General features: G+C 37.8%; 2 protein-coding genes across 2 annotated transcripts; both read left to right on the top strand.

Moving 5' to 3' along the window:
• The first annotated feature begins 8,905 nt into the window (after positions 1-8,905).
• Positions 8,906-14,886, top strand: LOC148719123 (natural resistance-associated macrophage protein 2-like). Its single transcript, XM_088740068.1, has 6 exons — positions 8,906-9,037; positions 9,731-9,800; positions 10,471-10,529; positions 10,752-10,781; positions 11,683-11,754; positions 13,253-14,886. The coding sequence occupies exons 1-6, from the start codon at positions 8,906-8,908 to the stop codon at positions 13,415-13,417; spliced, it is 528 nt and encodes a 175-aa protein (XP_088596194.1). The 3' UTR covers positions 13,418-14,886.
• A 1,942-nt stretch (positions 14,887-16,828) lies between these two features.
• Positions 16,829-25,062, top strand: LOC148719122 (uncharacterized). The gene has a single exon (XM_088741615.1). It carries the CDS (start codon positions 17,328-17,330, stop codon positions 19,026-19,028), a length of 1,701 nt encoding a protein of 566 aa, XP_088597741.1. The 5' UTR covers positions 16,829-17,327; the 3' UTR covers positions 19,029-25,062.
• Positions 25,063-27,184: the final 2,122 nt, after the last annotated feature.

The raw sequence follows: 27,184 nt of genomic DNA, 5'->3' as shown, positions 1-27,184 counted from the left end.
AAAATAGTATTTGAACTACTTTCAATTTAATTGAAAGAAATATAATGACAACTTTTGTTTGAATTGTTTCCATTTGACCAATTAGAATAATGAATCATAATTGATTAAGTTTTGTATTCTTTAAAATTTGCATTTGATTTTTCAATATTGTTACTAAAAAGACCTTTTCAGGAGGGAGTGACATACATTTATGTGTGTAGGAATTAATGTGGGAAAGCATCCATAGAAGACTTTAATGGCCTTCTTTAGCTTCTTTAAACTCGTAGCAGTCTTTGCAGTCAATAACAATTAACTATGATTGGTGAATGGCAATTTATGTACATTTATTAGGCATTTTAGAGTTTTGCAGAAGGTTACAAAATAACTATTCTATATTTTATGGACCTTTGCAACACGTAGTAGAAATTTCCAGAGCATTGCATGAGATTGCCCCAGTATTCAGTTAGCTCAACTAATCAGCCTTCTAGAAATTTCCAGAAACTCCTTATCTGTAGCAACCCTCCATAACTACCAATAAGGGAGTCATCCTCACAGTTGAAGAAGCCTAAAAAAAGTCAGGATTTTACAGAGTACAAACCTGTGCCTCTATATATTTATTGGGCACTCAAACAGATGAGCTACAAAGTCGCATGTCATAAGCTAGGAAATTTTTAGTGGGATCTTTGCTCGCTGCACAGGAATGTGTTGGCAACAAATGAAATTAAACAGGTTGCAGATTGCAACTGATGGAATGCTTCTTGTGCTGCTCCTGGTGTTTGACTTTGTGACTTAGTTGATAGAGCAACCAACTAGGAACACTCACAGAGGCACATGCAGGTAGATTTGATTACAAGTTTAATTGACCACCCACTTGATGGTTTTCAGGATCACCTATAGAAACAAATTGTAACTAAACATTGTAAATAAACATGGAGTTTAAAGCTCTCAACTGGCCAGAGGCAAAACAGTTGGGTATGCCTCGCTTGGTCATTATTATTTTTTTTACTGGAGTGTAATAATTGTTTACAATTGTTCTAAGTCATGTCACATAAACAATTAATCGCATTTGCCTTAGTTCTATTTTTAAGTCAAACTATTAAAAAAAGGTGAGATCAACCCACTCTGTAGTCTACCATGGATTCCGAAAAGGTTACAGGGAAGTTTTCATATTGAAAACCTCAAACATTTTTGGAATTGCAGGTAGTTTTTCTTACTATTGGTTGCGAAACCATTTTTAAGTGGTATTGTTCTTATATTATAAATTTCAAACCTATGCCAATGTGCTTTTGTATCTATAGAAGCTAGCAATTAGAGTACGATAAAAGTAAAGATTTTCCACTGACTATGATAATGTTTGATTAAAATTAACCAGTGGGGTTTAGTTACTTTTATGTAGAAGCAAAACCAAGCACTCAGAATAAAGATTGTTCGATGTTGATGATTATCAAAAGCTGATTGTTTTGTTTCTTCCTGATTTAAATAATTTACTTTGTGATTAATATTGATATATAATTTTGTTTTTGGTGAAGAATGATGTTGGGAATGAAAGTGTCTCCAAATTGAACATTGATTTTTACTTTCAATTCATGATTTGCTCTTCACATTATCCTCTGCAGTTTTATGGTTGACTGGTCAAAGATAAAAAAAAAAAAAGAAAGCTGAAGGTAACTTTTCTGAACAACTGCAAACACTCTTCAAAATAAAAACTTATTTGTCACAAGGCCAAAGAAGGGAAACAATCTTAGTCCCCACAAGCTGGGGGTTTGACCCCTGAAACTTCTGATTTCGCCATGGGATACTCTAGCACTAAGAACATTTAACTAACAATGTATAGGTTTGATTCTGAGTGCAATTTGGTGTTAATCAGCACAAATAAATTTTACAAAGACAACAAAATTGCCCAAGCTCATAAAGCAAGTGAAATTTGTAAAAATTAACACCAGTGCCTATTTTCAAAAAAATTGCATGAGAAATTATATTGTTCAGTACTTGTTAATAACTTACATGAAAAAAAGCAGCACAGAAAGTCAAGACATAAAATTTTAATAGTGTATGCACTCTTTTGTAATTTGTGTCACAACTTTGCACTTGTGTTACATAAAAAATGCAGTGGGTTTTAGCCAATAGGTGCACTTAGTTTTTTGATGTGTATTATAATGTCGAGTTTAATTGTTATCAACATATTGCAAATACCCTTTCTTCTTTGGACTGTTTGGAAAAGTATTATACACAAACATCACTCATGTCATTTGCTGGTCAATAATAGTAATTGAACTGAGTGGAGTGCAATTTGGGCTGAAATGATATGCGAGATTTCAAAATCGAACAAGCACTCAGCGCAAGTTCAATTTAAAATCACAAGTATGATTTCAGACCAAAATTGCACCACACGAGGTTCAATTACTACTTTATTACATCCATTTTGAAATTGCTCACATGCAGGACTTGGTCAATTCAAATATTTTATTGATAGAGTACTGAGCTGAGAACTAAAATTCGTCAATTTTTTTTTGTTTGGGGGGGGGGAGAGAGAAAGAAGAGTTTTGGAAAAAAAAGTTGCAAAATTTGCCAAATGATACTCTTTGTCTTTCATTATCCTGCAATTTGATTGGTCACTTTAAACAAGCCTTGAAAACTGATTGGTTGTTTGTTTTAAGTGTAATTTCCTCATTGGCTGGAGAAGAGATGTGATTTATGGCAAAAAATGATGCAATTCGTGAATAACTTGCACCAATTAGAGCCAATCAGATTACAGGGACCACCAGTGATTTCAAAATGGATGTAATAAAGCCATTAAGTTACATCAAGTGGTGATACACTGCCATTCCCCAAGAGTGACTACTGCAATACAGGCTTGACTGAATCTTGTATTTTCTTATGTTAACAATTTTTCATATTGATGAAATTAAAAGCAAATTTAACTGACTTTCTTAAATAACAACACAGTCTCCTTATTATAATTAGTTTTATTCACGTACTTATTTCCGAAAAACAGAAGAGTTTACATGGAGGTTTGACATAAATCAGTGTTATCTGTTATCTCCTGCTCTGATGAACAAGAATTTGATCCCCAGCAAAGGGTCTGTAGAGGACTGAGATAACTTGCCAAGGTATTTAATATGCAAATACAGGTGGCTTTCAATATTCTTGCTATGATAAGGATTCCATGCCTTCACTGTGCATTCAGCTCAACATCTGAGGAAAAATTTTAAGAAACAATATTTCACAGTAAAACTGACACAATTTCCATTAATAACAAAGAAACTTGGGGATTCTGTGCAACAAGAAATGAGACCCAGCATTTAAGTTCGATCGTGAAAAATGTGAATAGAATGTACAGTATGTGCCTTCTTTCTGTTTCATGACTGATGTGTGTAGTCAGCCTTCAGAACAGGCATTATTTTGGGGAGTACGTGCCTGGTATTTTCTTAGAGAAAATTACACTGCTATCTTTGACTCTTGGAGGAGTGGAAGGCTTGGTAGAGAAAAATTTGTATCAATGGGGTGAGCAATAATCTCAGTGAAGGAGAAGGATGGGGGTGGGGCATAGAAATTTCTTGCAAGCTCCCCCCTCCCACCATTCAATCTAGCTCTCAGTCAAAGAAATGGTTGTTCACATGCCCCAATAAGACATCTTTACAGCAGGTTTAGTGAGTAGTATGTTTGATTTTGCATTGAAAAGCAAATATTCCCATTAAAGTAATGACCAATTAAAAGTGTCAGTTGTGGAATGTTGGTTGATTGAACACTAACTTCTCAGAGGTTGAATCCAAAGAAATACAAGACAGACAATTCATCGAATGTCTCAGTAAGCTAGTAGATAAGTGTATATATTCTCATTACCTGTTTGCTGGATAGTGTAAGGCTATTGTGAGGAGAAGTAACTTGTTTATTGCTCCAACAGATTTAATAATTAATTATCTATACTGGATTTGTTATTATAGGCAAGCACCTTGCAGAGGTGTGTCATGAAAAGTACCCCTGCCAAGATACCTGGCATCATTCTTTGGATTATGGTTGAAATTGCAATCATTGTCAGGGACAGGCAGGTTGTGGTGTATTTGTAGAGACTGAGTAGTATTGGTTCCAGTCTCCCCCTACGTTTGTTGTGAGGTTGTCAAGTAATGCCATGTGCTAGTGAGTTGTAAATATATTGAAACCTTTTCCCTCGTTGAATACGCCTCACAGGTAAGCCTTCTTGTTGTGTTCCCAGCATGTTGGGTTCACCAGGTCAACCATAGTGAAGTACTGGACGGACAGTGGACTCTTACACAGTCGTTTATTGGACTAAATCATGTAATCAGTCTAGCCGACTTGTTACAACACTTGTGGTGAAAACTAAAAAGGAATGCAGGATTTGTCTAAGGTAAGAAAACAAGCTAAATTACAAATATGATGCCAGGAAACACAACCAAAAACTAATAGAAATTTAGTGATCGTAACTCATGTCTGATCTTGGCTCTGGGGATGAGAAAACTCCAAGTTGTAAAAAAAGACTCTATCCATTGAGCTTACCACCTCCCGGTTAGCTCAATGGATAGAGCACTGGACTGTTGTGCGGAAGGTCGAGGGTTTGAGCCCCGGCCGGACCAACACCCAAAGTCTTAACATAATTGAAAAGAATATGCTGCCTTTCTATAACATCGAGAAATGGTTAGATATTCTAGTCTTCTCGGATAGGGACGAATAAATGGAGGTCCCATCTCCTGCAGGGTTAGGGGTAGGAGACGTTAATTTCCCACGCACGAGATTACTGTGTGATGGATGTCCTCCCCTGGGGTGGGATGGATGGGTTGTGGAGGCGGTAAGTAAGATAACTCATTGGGTTAATTACGTCACCCTCATTAAATAAAAAATATTGTATTGTAGTTTTGCAAATGTTTCATGCCTTTCAGTGACTGCACGTCAAATTATGTCAACACTCTCACTACTTGACTGTGCTCAAGTTGAGTCAGCCAAGTCATTTAAGAATCAGTTCATGCTTTCAGCTGTGTATATACCACATTTCTTTGCTCCATGATGTTAGAGTAACATGAAATTTAACCAGACTTATGATCGAATATGAGCTTTCTGTGGGTTCTTAATTTAATTATTTGAAAAGTGATCAGGTTTTTGAAAACGAACTGGCCACATGCTATTCACTGTCTCACCCCTTCTCCACTTGCTAATTTTTGGAGTGATTTCAACCTATAAAAAGAGCTAATTTATTTATTTATTTTATTTATTACAATTTAATGGCATACATACACAAATGCTGGTACGATACGGTTAATTAACCGAAAAAGATTTTTAAAAAGCCATAGGAGAATCTGCAAAAGAGTCCCAGACCCCATGTAAAAGCAGATCACCCAATACATATAGTGCGAATGAGACACTTTTATAATAAAGACAAATAAAATCATGATTTACGTACAAGAAATTTCTTCACATTAAATTCAAAATTCCCAGTACAATTTGCAGTGCGAATGTCAACAGGCAACATATTCCAACATATTCCAACATATACTATTCGATGGAAATAGGAATATTTAAGGGAATTAGCCCTTGCATATTTTTTTTTTAACGTCAGATGATCATAATGTTTCAAGGAACAATAATCTAAACTAGAGTAAAAATCCACAAAAGGTGAAACATCAGTGTCAACAAACCCTTTCAGTGCCTTAAAAAAAGAAAGTTATGTCAATTAAAACTATTTTCTGTCTTCCAAAGATAATAGATTTAACTTCTCAAGACGAGCTGCATAGCTATCCTTAGTTTTCAAAATAAATTTAGTGGCGCGTCTCTGCACTCCTTCAAGCTTATCAGTGTTCTTGCACGAATATGGGGACCATATCTCAAAGCAGTATTCATGGTTAGACCTTACTAAGGAACAGAAAAGGGTTCCTTTGCACTCTGGGGTAAAAGTAAATGGGTCCACTTGTACTCTGTATCTTTAGAAAGTAGTTTTTTTCTCCAATTACTTTCAATTATTTTAGTCAAATTCGGTTTCATTTTTTCTAATTAATTTTAAAAAAAGGGGGAAAAAGTTACCCTCGACCCTCAACAAGAAACCCTTGACCCTCCTACCCTCCACAAGAAACCCTTGACCCTCCTACCCTCCACAAGAAACCCTTGACCCTCCTACCCTCCACAAGAAACCCTTGACCCTCCTACCCTCCACAAGAAACCCTTGACCCTCCTACCCTCCACAAGAAACCCTTGACCCTCCTACCCTCCACAAGAAACCCTTGACCCTCCTACCCTCCACAAGAAACCCTTGACCCTCCTACCCTCCACAAGAAACCCTTGACCCTCCTACCCTCCACAAGAAACCCTTGACCCTCCTACCCTCCACAAGAAACCCTTGACCCTCCTACCCTCCACAAAAAGACAGACTCCCGCGATAATTACTCCAGGGTGCTCGTCCAAGTGATTCATTAACTTTTAGCTGAAAATACGTTTTTCTAAATAACTCGGACGCTTCTGCAGATTAAGTAGCTATTCTAAAGATCTATTTCCTTCGGCAGAGGGCAAATTATAGATACCACATTAATGATTCATGTAAGAGTGTATGAAATAAAGTAACTCTTCATGTAATATAAGTTGAATTATAGCTCCTGTTGAGTGGACAAGTCGAAACAACGAAACGACCTGACGAAACGACATAACGAAACGACATAACGAAACGAGGAAACGCCATGACGAAACGACAAAGCGACGAACCGATGTGGTCGATGACGAGTCGGACTCGTAAAACGACGAGTCGAACAGGCCTGCCGACAAATCGAACTGACAATACGACGAAACGAACTGAAAGTTCGACGAGTCGAACTCGGAAAACAACGACTCGACATAACGAAACGACGAAACGCAATAACGAAACGACGAATCGAACATTTTGTCCAGGATCTACCTTCATACAAGTCTTCCTCGAAAACTGAGACACCGCGAAAAAATTTTGAGTACGGGATATTTAAAAAGAAAGAGAAAGCCAAGGTGATCTTTACAACCTGGACTTAGTTAACAGAAAGAGCTATGACCTGGAGGAGCTACACCTTGGGTGACCGTCGTGAATTTTACTTGAGGAGTTAACATGCAGGCTACCGAGCTGCAAAATTAAACGTAGATATGGATAAGTTAACTTTTCGCCGCTAGATTTACAGTCTATTTAATTCAGAAAGAAAAAGTGAGCTTTCTGTTTCTCATTTCACTACACATTAGTGTGGACGGGGCCAGAATTACCGAGTGCGTAATAGACCCTTTCAAGGTTAACGCCGCCATTTTGTCGGGGGTGCAAAACTGCTGGGGCGAACGCAAAATGTACAGTGAATGTATGGGAAAAGTTGAGAAAATGATGCTCGATAATTTGAGGAAGGTTGAAATCGTGCAATTTCTATGAATTACAAACTAAAGATACCAGACCTACCAGTTTACCGATCAAATTCGAGAAATGAAGTCTCGCGAAAAAAGCCGCAAATTAAGATTTTGATTTTCCATATTTTTGTCTCTAAAACCAAACCGCCGTTTCCGGGAAAATTTAAAAGCATTTGTATGAAAAACTAAAAATAAGATTTCTCACTTCTCAGCGAGCCTGAACCCTTCATATTTAATCGGCAACATCTTTCGCTAGGTATCTTTACTTCGTAATTCATAGAAATTGCACAATGTCAACCTTCCTCAAATTATAGAGCATCAATCTCCCGATTTTTTCCATACATTCACTGTACATTTTGCGCTCGCCCCAGCAGTTTTGCACCCCCGGCAAAATGGTGGCGTTAACCTTGAAAGGGTCTATTATCAGTTACTTACGGCAGCGCAGCAGAGAATGTTTTCGATGTACGCGATTCGAACGAAAGGCCGTTTTAACGTATTCTGCCAGAATAAGTACGGTCTGTTTCCAATTCTCGTGAAACTTTAAACGTCATCATGATCTTAAGACAGGTTTTTCTGATCGCGGCTCTTGTGCGTGACTTCTGGTAGTTAAAAGCAGTAAAGTGTAAAAGTACAACACGCAACTTTAGGTCAACGGGGTCAAGTTACATGAACTTTGATTAGACCATCATATTTGTATGATTATAACTTGCGGCATGTATGACCAAATATTGATTTTTGGGTCTTGTTATCCCTTATAAATACAATCAGCCGTAAACCCATTAATTCATTTATTTATTTATTTATTTAATCGCTTTCACCATACTCACAATACTAAAAAATCTAAAATAATTACATATGAACAAGACACAGAAGAGAACGGAGGACAAAGGTGCGGGACACACAACAGAGCGAGGCTCCAAATTAAGTGTGCCCTTACGAAAAATACACAAATACTAACTATGTAAACAATAGACAGTGTGAAAAGTATATAAAAAAAAACCCAATTATAAAACAAAAAACGATAGGAATAAATTCCTCATGCGGCCGATAAAAAGTCTTAATAGCAGCAGTTACCAACTTATAGAAGATCACGTGACCTACTGTATTTGCAGCAGATCGACTTCCAGGTGTTCAAGTTAGTGACGTCATAGTTTGTACGAAAGGCAGCCGAATAGCGTTGGAGTACGTGAGATTTAAACTGATCGAGAGAACTAATAATACGAGTGGATACAGGTAAGGTATTCCAGAGTTTAGCGACACGATTAAAGTAACTAAATTGGAAAAGCTTTGTACGGCACTTGGGAATTAGCATGTCTTGATCAGAGCTATGACGAGTAAGACGGGTGCCTTTAGGCCTGACATAATCAGCTCTGGGTAGGGTGTAGTGGCCAACGCGACACATTCATTTCATTTAAAACTCATGAAAGATGGCAATTTTATCTCAAGTAAGTCCCTGGTCGTGTCTCAGTCAATCAACATTTGGCATATTCCTAGACAAATGCCATGGCTTTTTATTGCGTTTCGTGCCTTTGGGTATGCTTGACACGTGGTGCGCTGAGCTCGTGCTCAAAACATGTCGTTTAAATTTCCAAGGCCGAAACCAAAACATCCTCAAAGAAATGTTTTCGATGGACTGCCGCAATTTAAATGGAAAGATTTCAAAGATCAAAAGGAAATAGGAGATGGCAGCTATGGTGTCGTGAAGGTAGGGCATTACAATCAATAAGACGGTGAGCGTGAACCAAGCCTAGCGAGCGAAGTTCCTGCTGGTCCTACCACACCAGAACAGAAAACCAAGCGAACAACTTTGAGAAAGTCTATTTTCGAGGGGTCCTAGTTTTCGAGGGGTCTTAGTTTTCGAGGGGTCTTAGTATTCGAGAGGTCTTAGTTTTCGAGGGGTGTTCCTGGCAGTAATGAATCCTACTTATGTGAAGGTGTAGTCTGATCGTCCGGGTGAGTGTAGTCCTGAGAAGGACTGTGGTCGGTGGCAGTGACTGACGTTTCGACAACCTGTGCGGAAGTCATCATCAGAGTCAAGTGAATGATTGTTGTCAGTAGAATGTTCTTATTCCAGTTCGACTGGAATAAGAACATTCTACTGACAACAATCATTCACTTGACTCTGATGATGACTTCCGCACAGGTTGTCGAAACGTCAGTCACTGCCACCGACAACAGTCCTTCTCAGGACTACACTCACCCGGACGATCAGACTACACCTTCACATGTTACCCCCGGGTTCAAACCATTTACTGCAATCCTACTTATGTAGTAATGGAAATATGACCTGAAAAAAATTCAGGCATGTACAGGATTTGAACCCATGACCTTTGTCTGGTGACAATTCTTGAAATATTGCTTATCGTTAACGTTTTTTTCCTCTTTCTCTTTGTTGTAGTCTCGAGAAGTAGACAGGAAAAATCCCAAAGCAGTGAAAAAAGCAAATATATATTATTTCATTGCATCAGGTAATAAATTTACCTAATTCGATGGTTTATATTATTGATTTCTATTTTCAACCACGGAATAAGGGACATCAATATTCCACCATCATTTCATTTTTTTAGTGATAGAATACATCTTACGGCATTGTCTGAGAATCATATCGATCTCACAAGGCATGCACGAAAGATGAATACCATGTCAGTATCCTTAGTAACAGCTGTCATCTCAACCAATCACACGCAAGACTGAAAACAATCGTGACTTTTGCAGCCGCGTTTTCCCGTGCTTTTAACAGTTTTAACACTAGTTCTCTTTCGTTGATTATGGTTTTAGCCTTTGCACTGGGTTTGCTTTTTCGAAAAGGTCTCTAGTTTTGCTTATGATAAGTTTCTAAGGTGATAGAAGTGTTCCACACCAACTAGATCACCACAGGACTAAAAAAGGTCTCAATCAATCAAATTGCCTTAATTTTGGTTTTTGAGGCTGTATATCTATACAAGCTCACAATTCCAGTCATCTTTCGTGCATGCCTTGTGAGATCAATATGATTCCAGTCAAACAATTCCAGTCCTGGATTAATTTCAACACTGTTTCAGTCCGACTATGTCTGTGGGAGCTGTGGGAGTTGCTTGTTTACAGTAATATACCTTGTCATCATATGTAACCTTCTCCTCTTTTCTTTTTTCCTTCCAGCCATTGCACTGTTCGTGTCATTAATCATCAACATATTCGTGGTCGTAGTATTTGTTAGAGTAAGGCTATTTGTTTTTACCAGTGGTTGTTCCAGAAATTGATGAAAAACATTACCAAGTATTCCTCGTTTTACGTCCCAACGGAATTGCGCAAGACGGGCTCAAACAATTTAGGCAAATGCACAAGCAAAAGAAAAGCAAAACACTAGAAGAAAGGAAAAGAGGCAGGGCATCTTGTGGATCGAAGGTCTCATTCTCATTTTTTCTTTTTTTCATTTGTAGGCATTTTATAAAAGGACGTATGGAGAAGTGGTATGTCAGATTTTTTTAGCACATTCACAGGTCAACCCCACACACCCCAGCATCAGTACTCATATTCTCCATACTGTTCTCTATACATTTTCTAAGGTGCTGACAAGGAGAGCTTGTTTAACAATCAGGAGCTTCTTTAGTTTCCGATCATTTCTTTTATTCTCGTGACCTTAATGTTTCATTTTGGAATGGCATTGTAAGGAGAAATTAGATGATGGTCACTCTTCGTCTAACTGAGAAATTTGTCTATTTGTTACTCGGCAGCAGCGGTAGGTTAAAACTAAAGCTATGAATAAAAGCTAAGTTAACCAAGATAAGCAAATCATTACAAACAGAAAAAAGAGTACAAACCCAGCGAAATGGAAAAAATATCTACAGTGACAACTGCAATAGCGAATGAGTGGAATATTTCCAAAAGAGAGAACTGTGCCGAGCGCGACTGTGGATAAACTGACTTAAAAAAGCGATCATGCGTAAAAAGAAACTGGCTTATTTCAAAAGGGGCTCAAAATAACGTGCGGTATGAGAAACGTGCAAAAAAGGTGTAACTGACGAGGAAAACGCTAACAAACTTACAAAAAGTACGAACAGAGAAGTTATGAAAACGTAAAAGAAGAAATAAGTACGAATTAGACGAAAAATAATTAGCAAACGCGTATCCCTTTCATTGCCAAGATCTCAGTGATAATTCTCCATACTGTCTGTATTGCAACTCTTATGGTGTTAGTTTGGAGAATTTGGTATTTGATCAACTTACACCCCACCCCGCCCTAACAGACACTTTTCTTTATTTTCATCACTTAGCTGCTTGATATTATTGTGAGTACCTTCCCTTTTACTTTCAATATTCTCGCGTTACTACATTTTTTAATGAAAACTCTGACAATCTCTTTCTTTTCAGTATCATAAATGCCTTAATCGCAGCATAAGCCAAGCTGACATATTTGAAGTGGACAAGATCGGAGATCCTAAAGTAAGAATCTTGGAACAATTTTTGTTAAACTTTCAAATACAAGCATTAGGTAAACTTTTGGGGAAAGTGTTTCTTGATTGATCTGTCAAATTTAATCTATAAAATCAGAAAATATCGAACTCTTATTTCTCTATGTTTATCAAATATAGCCATCGACGAAGACCTTTTCAAAGGGGTAAGAACTATTGGTGTACAAATAAGTAAGACATTAGTTGAAGAAGTTAATTGTAGCGATTAGTTTATACCAAAACAGTGGATAGCGTTAAAGGTGCGCTCTGATTGGCCGCTTGAACTCCGACTATTTTTTGTTATTCACCCCGAGGAACGTGGGTGGAGTGTGCGCCAGAAAATATTGCAATCTTTGCAGGAATAAGTGAGTTAAAATGATCTTTTTGTGCTATTTTATCTAAATGATTTGAAATTTTCTAAAACAAATATTCAGTATAGGTGGCTAGCGGTGCATATCTACTTTGACGCATTGCGGCTGGTTGAATACTCCACTACGAACCACCCACACTTCGTTCGGTGAAAAGTCGTTAATTATTGCAGTGTAGTGGTGATCGTTTTAAAATCCTGTCCGTGTATCTTTTCAGGGTGTCTTTCTCGGATGCATGTTTCGAAAAGTAGCGTTGTATATTTGGGGCATTGGAATTCTTGCAGCTGGTCAAAGTTCTACAATACATACATACGTTAGTTGACCACTCCCCATAGGGGCTTTTCAAGGCCAATTCCAACCCATCCCACCCCTGGGGAGGACATCCACAACACGTTAATCTCGTGCGTGAATCCGGCGCTCTAACCAACTGAGCTAACCGGGAGGCACTATGAGTGCGAGCGTTTGATTCATAAAAGAATAAAACACGTTTGCGTTTTGTTAGTTTGTCTGTTTGTTTTTGGAGCTTTATGCTTAGCATGACGCACAAAGGAAAGGTCAAAGTGTCCATCGTGTTTCTTGAGCGTTAGAGTAAGCACTCAGAAAGGTTACCGTCAATGTGGTCAATCCTCAAAAAATATCGTCTTTTTGATCTAAAAATAGGTCATATTTAGGATAACTGCGCTTTTGACAATCACAGGTAAGAAAATTTCTCATGGAGCCAATCAATTATCAAAAAGAAAGTTTAATCGAATAAACTGCTTTTAAGCGCGGGAAAAGGCGAATGACCCTGTTGCAGTAGGTGTTATTTTTTAATCTGATTGGTTGTGGGGTTGGCGTAAGTTTTTTCAACCAATCACATGGCGAAGTCAACAAAAACCAAACGATTCCTTCAATAACTTTGGACCTTCAATTGGAACTCATCTTAAGGGCTCTTTCGTTGAATTTGCTCTCGCCTTCTTCTGCTCAAAGCTAATGGCATCATTTTTTTTCCAGTTTGCTATGGAGGTAGGAAGTGATTTTTACCACACTAAACTTGGAATAACTTGTGCTTGCCCGCATGTCAACGATTGTTGACAATTCCTCGAGAAGAGAAAATCTTTCGATTTGATTTATGCACTGCAGGGATTCTTGAAGATCTCTTGGGCAAGATGGAAGCGAGTGCTATTTAGCAGATCGATCGCCATTGCTCCAACCCCTATTGTGGCTTTTAAGGAAGGAGTTCAGGATCTGACTGGAATGAATGATTTCCTTAATGTGCTACAGAGTTTGCAGGTAAGTTGTGCCTGAGATAGTTTCGAGCCGCATTTGCGATATAATCAATCTTACCATGAAGGAAACCTTTAAATTGTTGCTTTGTCAGAGTAGAAAACCTAAGTCAAGGGTGCTAACGGATGGAAAAGAACTTCACTACAATTGAAAACACAAGGGTCCGAAAAACCATGTTTAACCCTTGAACTGCCACTGAGAGACTAGGACATAATTTCTCCTTACATTATCAGTACATGTGAAGGTGTAGTCTGATCGTCCGGGTGAGTGTAGTCCTGAGAAGGACTGTTGTCGGTGGCAGTGACTGACGTTTCGACAACCTGTGCGGAAGTCATCATCAGAGTCAAGTGAATGATTGTTGTCAGTAGAATGATGTTATAACATCACGGCAAAACCAACCGATCATTTCACACGAACTGGACAAGGTGAAATATGTCTTTTAATAAATTCTAATGCGTGCTGAATAAAGGCTATTCACGAAAGAGCTCAAAGTGTTCAAACTGCAATACCTTTGGGACTTCTTCTTTGGGGCGCCTATCCGAGAGGGGAAAGGGAGGGGTGGGGGGCACAAGTTCTGTTTTAGAAAAGTGTTCAATTTATGTAAAGTTCGTAGATGGATACCTCTGTGTAGAATAAAAGAACGTTCCATTCTCCTCAAGCAAAATTGGGTGAACACTAAATATGCAGACATTTTTAAAGGGCTCAAGAGAGTTGGTTTTCATTCTTCAGAAACATTTGCATTTCATTTACCATTCTGCCGTGGAAAGAACACCATTGATTTGGGAACACCTTCATTCAGGGAAAACAAGTTTGGTCCCGGAGAAATGTTAATAAAACGTTTGTATTTGTTAGTCTATCGAAACGACACTTCTGTATAGGAGAAGCCTAATCTTGTACGCAGACCTTCCACGGCCAAGCGGTTGTACAGTTCAGTTACAGTTACACCTTCAGTCAACGTAATTCACAAATTTTTTCCACCTTTGTTCAAGGGAAAAGGAAACATTTTTGGGTCCGAAAGCCTGCCTTTAATTTCCATGAAGAGGACACCTTAACCAATCAAAATGTCACCAAGATTGAGTGAACACTTAAACGTGGTACAGTAGTTTTGTGTAACGAAAGCTACAACTAGTTGTTCCGGTTTCCGAAATCTACCCAGAGCATCGCATAGTTTTAATTGCTTGTTCCTATATATCAAATAGAGAAGACAGCGACAGGGCTACTCCTTGCAATTGTCGAGGATTTTAAGCTGGATGAGACCCCAAAGCGGTTTGGACTTCTATCCATTCGCGCTCTCGACTTAGCTCGGTTTCTATATGAAAACATGTTCATATGTTGTTGTTCAAATGCACTAAATCTTCTTTTTTTTTCGAAAACTCTTGACTGTAAGCTGAACTCCCTCTCTTTGGCTCAAATTTCGATTAACTCTAGCTTTAATTTATGTGAAAACCGCTCGGCTTATAGCTGAATAAATATGTGAAATCGACGTCAGAGTGCAGTGCTTAATAAACGATGATTTTGTTTTTGGATCACATTAGCTTGGTGCTTGGAATAATGCGTCTGGTGTATTCCAAGCCATTTTCAGAGTCAGACAAACACCAACCAACCTCTATTTGCATGAGGTATAAGTTTCTAAAGAAACTGTGGTGCTGCGTCGGTGGAGGTAACAATGTAAATAGGGCGGATCCAGGATTTAGATCAAGGGGGGTTTGGAGATCGAATTGTTCCCCTTCTGAGGGGTCCAAGATTTTGAAAATTAGGTCTTCGGAGACATGATTTCCAGTTATGATGAATATATGAAGTTCATGTATTTTAAACTGCGGTTATAGATACGTATGATGCACGATCCTCGCAGTAGAGAGCGCTATTTATGCAATAGCGAAAATCAGACCTGAAAAAAATCAGGTCTGTACGGGATTCGAACCACTGACCTCTGCGATACTAGTCCAGCGCTGTACCAATTGAGCTAACAAGCCAACTGGGAGCAGGCCGTTAAGTTGATTCGTAATAAACCCGTGATGATAAATCAGATATGATGAATATATGAAGTTCAACGAAGGGCTAACGCTCGAAACGTCAGCTTTTATAATCGTAACGGTGGCCAATTTACCATTTCAACTTTGTTGATATATTCAAATTATTTCGTTACCCCCACCGACGCAGCCCCAAACAGTTTCTTTAGAAACTATCAGCCTTTATTTATTAATAGGAAATAACGTTACACTCCCCACCAAGAATGATACACTTGAAGAAAGTTCGGAGGTAATTGAATGTGACAGCATTTAATTTCACTTTCCCGAAAGAGAAAAAATTACGATCTCGACGGTCTTGAGTAGATACCCAACTAGAAAAAAGGAATCTTTTCCAGCCATAAAGCAGAATATAGAGTTTAATTATAAGGTTTTGATCTTGATTTTCAAAAACAAACTTTCCAATTCCTCGGAGTGTTCCTGCCGAAATGGTATTAATGGTTAGCGGTTAAACCTCAGGACAAGAAAAGGTCAATTTAAATCAACTTGCTGCTCGTGAAGAAAAAATAGCACTGTTATTTAAATAGTAAGACTACACTCATTACGTTGTGGGATGACAAACAAACAATCTAGCGGCTTCCTTCAGGGACACAACAAAAAGCGGAGTGAAACAATGACGAGCTATTTCTGAACTGCGTCATTACCCCTAAGCAAACTTTGATGTTTATATTTTATGGAGATAAATTAAGATCTTGAAAGATATTCTGGAACATTTACGGACATATAATTCGGAAAAGATGTCGTTTTATCGTAACCTAGTTGAAGAAAGGAAGGCCATAGTTTTCGACTGAAATCTAGAAATGTCAACTGACCTCAGCTGTAAAAAAAAAATACCTCTGTTTCCGTCGACAAAAACACTAATTATCATTGACGTGATTTCTTAAGGTCAACAGTCTTCTTATATTGAGTCAGTAATGGAAATGTTTTGAAATGGGGTTTATTAAACACGAAAGATGTTGATATGCCGCCTGGTTAGCTCAATTGGGAGAGCGCCGGACTGCTGTGCGGGAGGTCGAGAGTTCAATACCGGCCGTACCAACACTCAGGGTCTTAAAATTAACTGAGAAGAATATGCTTCCTTTCTTTAACATCAAGAATTGGTTAGATATTCTAGTCTTCTCGGATAGGGACGAATAAATGGAGGTCCCGTCTCCTGCAGGGTTAGGGGCAGGAGACGTTAATTTCCCACGCACGAGATTACTGTGTGATGGATGTCCTCCCCTGGGGTGGGTTGGGTGGGTAACAGGACCCCCGTTGATACCAGTGTTTACTACACTGAAGGGGCTATCCTGTATAAATATAGATGTCTGTCTGTCTGTCTATTATTCCAGTCGAAACTAATTAATCAATATGCCATAAAAAGTAAACCGTCTGAGACTCACATTGGTTTGAGAACGTTTTCGCAGTTACTTATGTCTCGTTTCAGCAGTTGAAGCCGAATACATAAAAAGTGTTTTGAGCCTGAGGCGAAGTAAGATGACAATGAATATTGAGTTTGCTTCAGCTCATTTGGTTCCTGGAGTGTTTTTTCTTTCATTGATACCTGCATTCCGGTCAGTTTTTTCAGTCATCATTCTCTAGGTCTATTACGCCGCTGTAAAAGAACCAGTAATGAAGGAGTTGAAACGACTTCCAACCTCGTTACTCTTTAAGACAAACTTTAACTACAAATTTTTGAAATTCTTACCACTGGGATCGTCATTATTCTTTCCCCTGATGACGATACGGTTGGTTAAGATTGTTAGATCGCCTGTTGTCTTGAGCTTTTACGAAGCACTGAAACTACTGAACTGGAACTTTGATCCAAATTGATAAGCGGAATTTTGGAAAACTGCATGTTTATTTTGTTCAAACTCTGTTGCACTGTGTAAAGTAGCGTCACCTAAGAAAAAAGGATTCAAGTTATGTCTTCGATTGTAACTGCTGTGTTTAAAGCAACTATTGGCTTACTCGTAACAAAAGGCAGAGATGAGGTCGCGGAAAAACTCAAAGATGGCGATGTAACAGACCAGAAATTCCACTCCTTGATCGTCCGTGAAATCGACGACATCAAGTCAAAGTTGGACGCTTTATCAAGGAAAGATTTAAAAACAAGTATCAGCTTTTTCGAGGAAGGAATGGCGTTGTTGTTTGAAGCGTTTAAGATAGCAAAGTCAAGAAACGAGTGTGGTGCGTCAACAGCAGGGGCGGCCTGTGATGAAGCATTTTCTCTTATTAAAAGAATTGGAAGGTTGGAGCTTACTGGCCTGGATGAATCAGCTACGAGAAAGCTTTCCACTGCAAAGGAGAGATTTAAAGATGCTCGAAAAGAAGCAACGAGGGCCTTCGAAAACGAAGGCCTCAAAATATCTGACCGCATTCTGGCCATGAAGTATCGAGTTATGGCGACCATATTAGAGACAGTAGACAATCCTGCTGATGCAATAACACCATGCAGAGTGTGTGTAAAGGAATTAAACTGTCTGCCTGCAGTACAAAATAGCTTTGATGTTCAGCTCAAGAAAGGCATCCAGGCAGTAAGAGGTTTTTTCAATCAAGAGGAAAGAAGGGAAATTATCTTCAGTGTCTATCACGTAAATCGTGTCATCTACGATGTCACGCGAACGATTGGTGAAGACGCACACTTTTTGATCTGGCCTCCTATTGATACTGGAGAAAACAAAATCAGTCCATTGTATGACGCAAGAGTAAGTAAAGTACTACTTAAACAAAGTATGGAGCATTGTTGTGTTAAACCATGGTCATTTGGTCAGGAGGGCGAAGAGGAGCACAAGCTGAAGAGGCCGACGGGCATCGCTACAAACTCCGGTGGAGAAGTCATTGTCGGGGAATACGAGGATGGTTGTGTGAAGGTGTTTGACAGCAGCGGCAAGTTTGTTAAATATTTCAGTCTCCCTAGCGATGATGTAAATACAGAGTTACATATTAACGATGTCGCCACAGACACGAACGACAACATCTTTGTACTGATCGGGCCGAGGAGCTTGCGAGGGACTTGGTGGATTTCTAAACTTACGAAAACCGGTGACCCGTATCACCGGTTTCGTCTGAGGAGAGAGGGCTGGAACGAGTACAGAGGACTGTCAGTGAGTGACACGGGAAAAGTACTGACAGTAGGAATGGAGGTGTCCGGGGCAACAGAAATAGAGCTACTGACAGTAGGAATGGAGGTGGAGGAGTATGACTCTAATGGAGAGTTTGTTCGCAGTTTTGGCATAGAAATATTGAAGGATACGTTATTCAACTATGTAACGGGTGTCACTGTCGCCAATGATGGCCGTGTTATGGTAGTGTACAGACATTCTTGTGTTCACATATTCAGTGAACACGGTGACCATCTTAACAAATTTCAACTGCAAAGAAATGACCTTGACTACACGAGCATTGTATTTCACCGAACATGTGAATATGTTGTCATCGCTGGTTTTAGACTAGAGAAAGAACTCTTGCAGGTTGAGATATACAGCAAAGATGGTGAGTTTGTGCGTAGTGTAGAAATCCAAATTGATTCGATCAATTACGTAAGAGGGATTACAGTGACTACTGAGGGACGCATTGCTTTTCTTGCAGGTACTAATGTAGGTAAGAAGGTATTAGTTTTTTAAACTGCTGTTTTTGATGTTTTTCTGTTATTGGGAATGTGTAGGGACTTTTAGGGTAAGCATCACAATTCTCCATCACGGCTCTAATATTCTCTTAGCTACAATCAGCGTCAAGATTAGTTTACACATGATGTTTGAGAATTAAGAGTTACGTGTAGAAAAACAGTCCTGTTTCTACCGCACTCTAAATCATCAACAGACCCCCTCCCCCATTCAATGTTTGCTAAAAGTTCATGGAATCACGATACACCATCTCTTTTGTTTTTTTTTTGGGGGGGGGGGAGGGGAAGAGACGATGGTGAATAGGTAAACTTAACAAGGGCAAAAGAGATAAAACTGAAGTAATATGGAGTTGAAAAGATCAATTTGTCAACAATTTTGTTGCTGCTTGTAGGTTCATTGATTGGTTTTATAAAAGTATTTAAATGCTTTCTTTTGTTATTATATAGTTTTCTTGAACATGATGGTATGGTAAGATTGAATCCACAAAAGTGAAGGAGAACACTAAAAACCAAAGTTATATTCTTGTGATTGAAGGAAGTACATAGATATTGAAAAAGTATTTGATCAATGTCCTGTGCATTGTCAGCTATATATATAGAGCCTTTTATACTTTTATCTCAAGATAAATTTCTTCATAAACATTTCAACCTTCTTCATAGTTTTTTTTAAGATACAACTGTAAGGTTAAATAAAAACAACAACAGCCTATTACTGGCTAAAACTCCAGCCACTGCACTGATACAAAAATCACAGTAAACACTTTTATCTCAAAATCTCTTCTGAAACTGTTGATAAACTTTTAGACAAACTTTTCTGAAACAAAAATAGTATTTGAACTGCTTTCAATTCAACTTTAAGAAATATAACAACTTTTGTTTCATACATTTTAACCAATTAAAATAACGATTCATAATTGATTAAGTATTTTATTCTTCAGAATTTGCATTTGATTTTTCAATATTGCTACTAAAAAGACCTTTTCAGGGATGTATTCATGTGTGCGTGTAGGAATGAATGTAGGAAAGCATCCCTAGATTAGACCACAATGGCCTTCTTTAACTTCTTTAAATACTTAGCAGTCTTGCAGTCAATGACAATCAACTCTGATGGGTGAATGGCAATTTATGTACATTTATTAAGCATTTTAGAGTGTTCTTGAAGGTTACAAAATAACTCTTTTCTATATTTTATGGGCCTTTGCAACACATAGTAGAAATTTCCAGAGCATTGCATGAAATTGCCCTGGTATCCAGTTAGCACAACTAATTAGCCTTCTAGAAATTTCCAAAAACTCCTTATCTGTAGCAACCCTCCATAATTACATCAGTAAGGAGGTCATCCTCACAGTTGAAGAAGCCTAAAAAAGTCAGGATTTTACAGAGTACTAACCTGTGCCTCTATATATTTGTTGGCCACTCAAACAGATGAGCTATGAATTCGCATGTGATAAGCTAGGAAATTTTCAGTGGGATCTTTGCTTCTTACACAGGGAATGTGTTGGCAGCAAATGAAATTAATCATGTTTTGAACAGGTTGTGATTGCAACTGATGGAATGCTTCTTGTCCTGCTCTTGGTGTTCAACTTTGTGACTCAGTTGATAGAGCAATCAACTAGGAACACTCCCAGAGGCACGGGTTCACTTGATTACAGGTTTAATTGACCACTCCCTTGATAGGGGTTTTCAGGGCCAATACAAACAAATTGTAAATAAACATAACAACTAAACATGGGGTTTAAAGATCTCCACTGGCCAGAGGCAAACCAGTTGTATATGCCTCACTAGGTCATAATTTTCTATACCCTTAATAAATCTTAGTTCTATTTTTAAGTCAAATTTAAAAAAAAGTGAGATCAACTCACTCTGTAGTGTATATGTGCACGATCCTTCGCAGTAAAGCACTATTTGAGCAATAGTGAAAATCAGACCTGAAAAAAACATTTCAGGCCTGTACGGGATTCGAACCACTGACCTCTGCGATACTAGTGCAGCGCTCTACCAATTGAGCTAACAAGCCAACTGGGAGCAGGCCATCAAATTAATTCGACATAAACCCGTAGATGATAGATCAAACAACAACAAACATATGAAACATATGTATGAACTGCGGTTATGAAACGTATATGTGCACGATCCTTCGCAGTAAAGCACTATTTGAGCAATAGTGAAAATCAGACCTGAAAAAAACATTTCAGGCCTGTACGGGATTCGAACCACTGACCTCTGCGATACTAGTGCAGCGCTCTACCAATTGAGCTAACAAGCCAACTGGGAGCAGGCCATCAAATTAATTCGACATAAACCCGTAGATGATAGATCAAACAACAACAAACATATGAAACATATGTATGAACTGCGGTTATGAAACGTATATGTGCACGATCCTTCGCAGTAAAGCACTATTTGAGCAATAGTGAAAATCAGACCTGAAAAAAACATTTCAGGCCTGTACGGGATTCGAACCACTGACCTCTGCGATACTAGTGCAGCGCTCTACCAATTGAGCTAACAAGCCAACTGGGAGCAGGCCATCAAATTAATTCGACATAAACCCGTAGATGATAGATCAAACAACAACAAACATATGAAACATATGTAGTCACTCTGTAGTCTTACCATGGGTTCCCAAAGGTTACAGGAAAGTTATCATATTCAAAACCTCAAACATTTTTGGAATTACAGGTAGTTTTTCTTATTATTGGTTGCAAAACCATTTTTGAGTTGTATTGCTCCATATTATAAATTTCAAACTTATGCCAATGTGCTTTTGTATCTGTAGAAGCTAGCTATTCAAGTAGGATAAAAAAAAAATATTTTCCATTGACTATGATAACATTTAATACAATCAACTGCAGTGAGGTTTAGTTGCTTTTTCAGTTATCATTGTACAGAAGCAAAACCAAGTACTTAAATAAAGATTGTTCAGTGTTGTTGATTATCAAATGCTGATTGTTTTATTTCTTCCTGATTTAAATAATTACTTTGTGATAAATATTGATATGTAATTTTGTCTTTGGTGAAGAATGATGTTGGGAAGGAAAGTGTCTCCAAGTTGAATTTGATCTTGACTTTCAATTCATAATTTGCTCTTCACCTTATCCTCTGAATTTTATCTGGTTGACTGGTTATCAACTTGGAAAAGAAAAGCAACTAAAGTTGACTTTTCTAAAACAATTGTGCCTGCCTTCCTAAATAAAAACTTATTTGTTTTGTGACAAGGCCAAAGCAGGGAAATAATCTCAGTCCCCACAAGCTTAGGGTTTTAAACCCCTGGAACTTCCAATTCTGATTTCACCATCAGAATGATGCTCTACCACTGAGAACATGATATGTGTAGGCAACTTGGCCGAAATTAAGGTCATTTGTGACAATTAGTAAATAAAAACTTGTCATTTGTTTTGTCACCAGGCCCAAACTGGGATATAATCTTTAAGTCCCCACAAGCTAGGGGTTTGACCCCTAAAACTTCTGATTTCACTATCGGATTCTCTACGATTGAATTACAATGTAGGTTTGATTTTGAGTGCAATTTGGTGTTAATAAACGCAAGTAAGTTCTTCAAAGACAACAGAATTGCACAGGCCCGTAAAGCAGGATGAGTGCTATTTGTAAACATTAGCAAGTGCTTATTTTCACTAAATTACATAAGAAATCATCTTGTTACTTGTTGATAACTCACAAAAAAAAGCATCACACAAAGTCAAGAGTGACAAACCCGTTGCAGTTTATCTTTCGTTGGAATGTTGGGACAAATATTACATGCAAACATCACTCGTGTCATTTGCTGGTCAACTTGTATTTAATCCATTACTTCACTTATGAATTCCAGGTTAAATTTGACTTGAAAACCGATATCGCACTCATTGCTTCGCGATTCGTGTGATATCAGTTTTTGTATGCAATTGGATGCAGAATTCCCTCATCAAGTAATGAATTTTCCTATAATACCCTTAGTAAATCTGAAACAATCATTTTAAGAAATGTCGCATAAGTGCATGATTAATTGCTTTTGCCTTTAAGTTCTATTTTAAGTCAAATTAAAAAAGCATGAGATCAACTCACTTTGTAGCCTTATAGCTACCATGGATTCTTAAAAGGTTATAGCAAAATTTTTAAATTGAAAATCCTAAACATTTTTGGAACTACAGGTACTAGCTTTTTCACATTATTCAGTTGGTTGCAACGTTATTCAGGTGGTTGCAATTTTTAAGTTGTAAATTGTTCTTATATTATAAATTTCAAGCTTATGCCAATTAATGCACTTTTGTATCTTTAGAAGCTAGCTATTAAAGTTAGATAAAAATAAATATTTTCCATTGACTATGATAACATTTGATTGCAATCAACCAGTTAGGTTTAAAACAACAAACATATGAAACATATGTATGAACTGCGGTTATGAAACGTATATGTGCACGATCCTTCGCAGTAAAGCACTATTTGAGCAATAGTGAAAATCAGACCTGAAAAAAATTTCAGGCCTGTACGGGACTCGAACCACTGACCTCTGCGATACTAGTGCAGCGCTCTACCAATTGAGCTAACAAGCCAACTGGGAGCAGGCCATCAAATTAAATCGACATGAACCCGTAGATGATAAATCAAACAACAACAAACATATGAAACATATGTATGAACTGCGGTTATGAAACATATATGTGCACGATCCTTCGCAGTAAAGCACTATTTGAGCAATAGTGAAAATCAGACCTGAAAAAAATTTCAGGCCTGTACAGGACTCGAACCACTGACCTCTGCGATACTAGTGCATCGCTCTACCAATTGAGCTAACAAGCCAACTGGGAGCAGGCCATCAAATTAAATCGACATGAACCCGTAGATGATAAATCAAACAACAACAAACATATGAAACATATGTATGAACTGCGGTTATGAAACGTATATGTGCACGATCCTTCGCAGTAAAGCACTATTTGAGCAACAGTGAAAATCAGACCTGAAAAAAATTTCATGTGTTGGCAACTTGGCCGAAATTAAGGTCATTTGTGACAAGTAAATAAAAACTTCTCATTTGTTTTGTCACCAGGCCAAAACTGGGATGTAGTCTTAGTCCCCACAAGCTAGGGGTTTGACCCCTGAAACTTCTGATTACACTATCAGATTCTCTATGATTGAATTAATTACAATGTATAGGTTTGATTTTGAGTGCAATTTGGTGTTAATAAACACAAGTAAGTTTTTCAAAGACAACAGAATTGCGCAAGCCCATAAAGCAAGATTAGTGCTATTTATAAAAATTAGCAAGTGGTTATTTTCACCAAATTACACAAGAAATCATCTTGTTACTTGTTAGTAACTCGCAAATAAAAGCATCACACAAAGTCAAGAGAGACAAACACATTGCAAATTATCTTTCGTTGGAATGTTAGGACAAATATTACATGCAAACATCACTCGTGTCATTTGCTGGTCAACTTGTAGTTAATCCATTACTTCACTTATGAATTCCACGGTAAATTGCATTTGAAAACCGATATATCGCACTCATTGCTTCGCGATTTGTGTGATATCGGTTTTTGTATGCAATTTAATGCGGAATTCCCTTGTCAAGTAATGAATTTTCTCATACCCTTGATAAATATGAAACAATTGTTTTAAGAAATGTCGCATAAGTGCATGATTAATTGCTTTTGCCTTTAGGTTAGTTCTATTTTAAGTCAAATTAAAAAAGCATGACATCAACTCACACTGTAGCATGTATTCTTAAAAGGTTATAAGAAAGTTTTCATTTTGAAAATCCTAAACATTTTTGGAACTATAGGTAGTTTTTCTCGTTATTCAGTTGGTTGCAACACCATTTTGAAGTTGTATTGTTCTTATATTATAAATTTCAAGCTTATGCCAATGCACTTTTGTATCTTTAGAAGCTAGCTATTCAAGTTAGATAAAAATAAATATTTTCCATTGACTATATGATAACATTTGATTGCAATCAACCAGTTAGGTTTAGTTACTTTTTTAATTATCAGTGTAGAAGCAAAGCTAAGCACTTAAAATAAAGATTTTTAAATGTGCATGATTATCAAATGCTGATTGTTTTGTTTCTTCCTGATTTAAATAATTTGCTCCGTGATTGACTGTTTGATACGTAATTTTGTCTTTGTGAAGAACGATGTTAGGAATGAAAGTGTCTCCAAATTAAACATTGATTTTTACTTTCAATTCATAATTTGTTCTTCACCTTATCCCCTGCAGTTTTATAATCAACTTGAAAAAAAAAACTAAAGGTGACTTTTCTCAACAACAGCACTCACCATCCTGAATAAAAACTTGTTATTTGTTTTGTCACAAGGGAAAAGTGAGGAAATAATCTCAGTCCCTACAAGCTAGGGGTTTAACCCCAAGACTTCTGATTTCACCATCAAATGCTCTACCACTGAAAACTTTGAATTACAATGTATAGGTTTGATTTTGAGTGCATTTTGGTATTGATAAGCATAAGTTAGTTTTTTAAAGACAGCAAAATTTCACAAGCCCATGAAGCAAGTGCAATTTGTAAAAATTAACAAATGCTTATTTTCACCAAGTGGCACAAGAAATCATGTTGTAGCTTACAGGAAAAAATCCTCGCAGAAACTCAAAACAGAGAAATTTTAACAGTGCATACACTTTGTAATTTATTGTGTCATAACTGTGCACTTGTGTCACACAAAAAATGCAGCAGTTTTTAGCCAATCAGTGCATTTTATCTTTTCATCTGTATTATGATTTTTAATGTCATCATTACATTGCAAATGATCTTTCTTCTTTGGACTGTTTGGACAAATATTACACACAGATCACTCATGTCATTTGTTAGTCAACTTGTACTAATTAAGCCATCAATTTGCATCAAGTGGTGACACACTGCCATTCCTCAAGAGCCACTGCTGCAATACAGGTTTGACTGTATCTTGCATTCTTTTATGTTTTTTATATTCATGAAATTAAAAAAGAACTGAACCTACTTTCTGTAATAAACAACAGTCTCCTTATTATATTTAATTTAAATTTATTCACTTTCTTATTTCTAAAAATCAGAAGAGTTCACATGAAAGTTTGACATAAATCAATGTTTTCTCCTGCTCTGATTAATTTAAATTTAACTCCCAGCAAATACCCTCTGGAGGTGATAATTTGCCTAAGCAAATAAAGGCAACTTTCAATATTCTTGCTATGACAAGGATTCCATGCCTTCGGATTATATATAATCCACTATGCACTGAGCTTAACATTTGAGGAAGGAATGAAAGAAACAATATTTCATAGTAAAACTGACACAATTGCCATTAATAATAAAGAAACTTGAGGATTTTTCTCAACAAGAAATGAAAACCAGCATTTAGTTGGTTTGTGGAAAAAAATGCCTCTAGAATGTACATGATGTGCCTGACTTTTGGTTCACAATTGAGGTGTGTAGTCAGCTTGCAGAACAAGTGTTATTTTGGTGCGTAAGTGCCTGGTATTTTCCTAGTGAAAATTATACTGGTGTCTTTTCTTACAGGAGTGGAAGACTTGGGAGAGAAAGAAATTATTTTGTATCAAGGGGGTGAGCAATGGTCACAGCGAAGGAGAGGGATGGGGATGGGGCAGTAGAAATTTCTTGTGACCTCCCCCAACCATACAATCTAGCTCTAAGGGCCTGATTACATGAGCCGAGCTGGCCTGGTTAGCTGGGCTGATTTCACCAAAACAAAAGAAATCAGCCTGGCACATGTAATCAGTCCCTAAGTCAACGAAATGGTTGTTCACTTGCCCCAATAAGGCATCTGTGCAGTAGGTTTAGTAAGTAGCATGTCTGAGGTTGCATTGAAAAGCAAAAATTCTAAAGAAAAAGTAATGAGCAATAATTAGTGTCAGTTGTCAGGGATGTTGGTTGATTAACTAGTAAATTCTCAGAGCCACCATTAAACCGTAGGCCCCGTCTTCTGCAGGGTTAGGGGTAGGAGACATTAATTTCCCACGCACGAGATTACTGTGTGGTGGATGTCCTCCCCTGGGTGGGATGGGTTGGTGTTGGCCCTGAAAAGCCCCTATGGGGAGTGGTCAATTAATGTATGTATGTTTGTTTGTATGTATCTATGTATATGTGTGTGTGTGTGTGTGTGTGTGTGTGTGTGTGTGTGTGTGTGTGTGTGTGTGTGTGTTCATATGACA

Source organism: Stylophora pistillata, chromosome 12 (assembly GCF_964205215.1).
Source record: "Stylophora pistillata chromosome 12, jaStyPist1.2, whole genome shotgun sequence".
Lineage (NCBI taxonomy): Eukaryota > Metazoa > Cnidaria > Anthozoa > Scleractinia > Pocilloporidae > Stylophora > Stylophora pistillata.
Note: the sequence above shows the minus strand (reverse complement) of the source record. Positions and strands in the feature narration are given on the sequence as shown.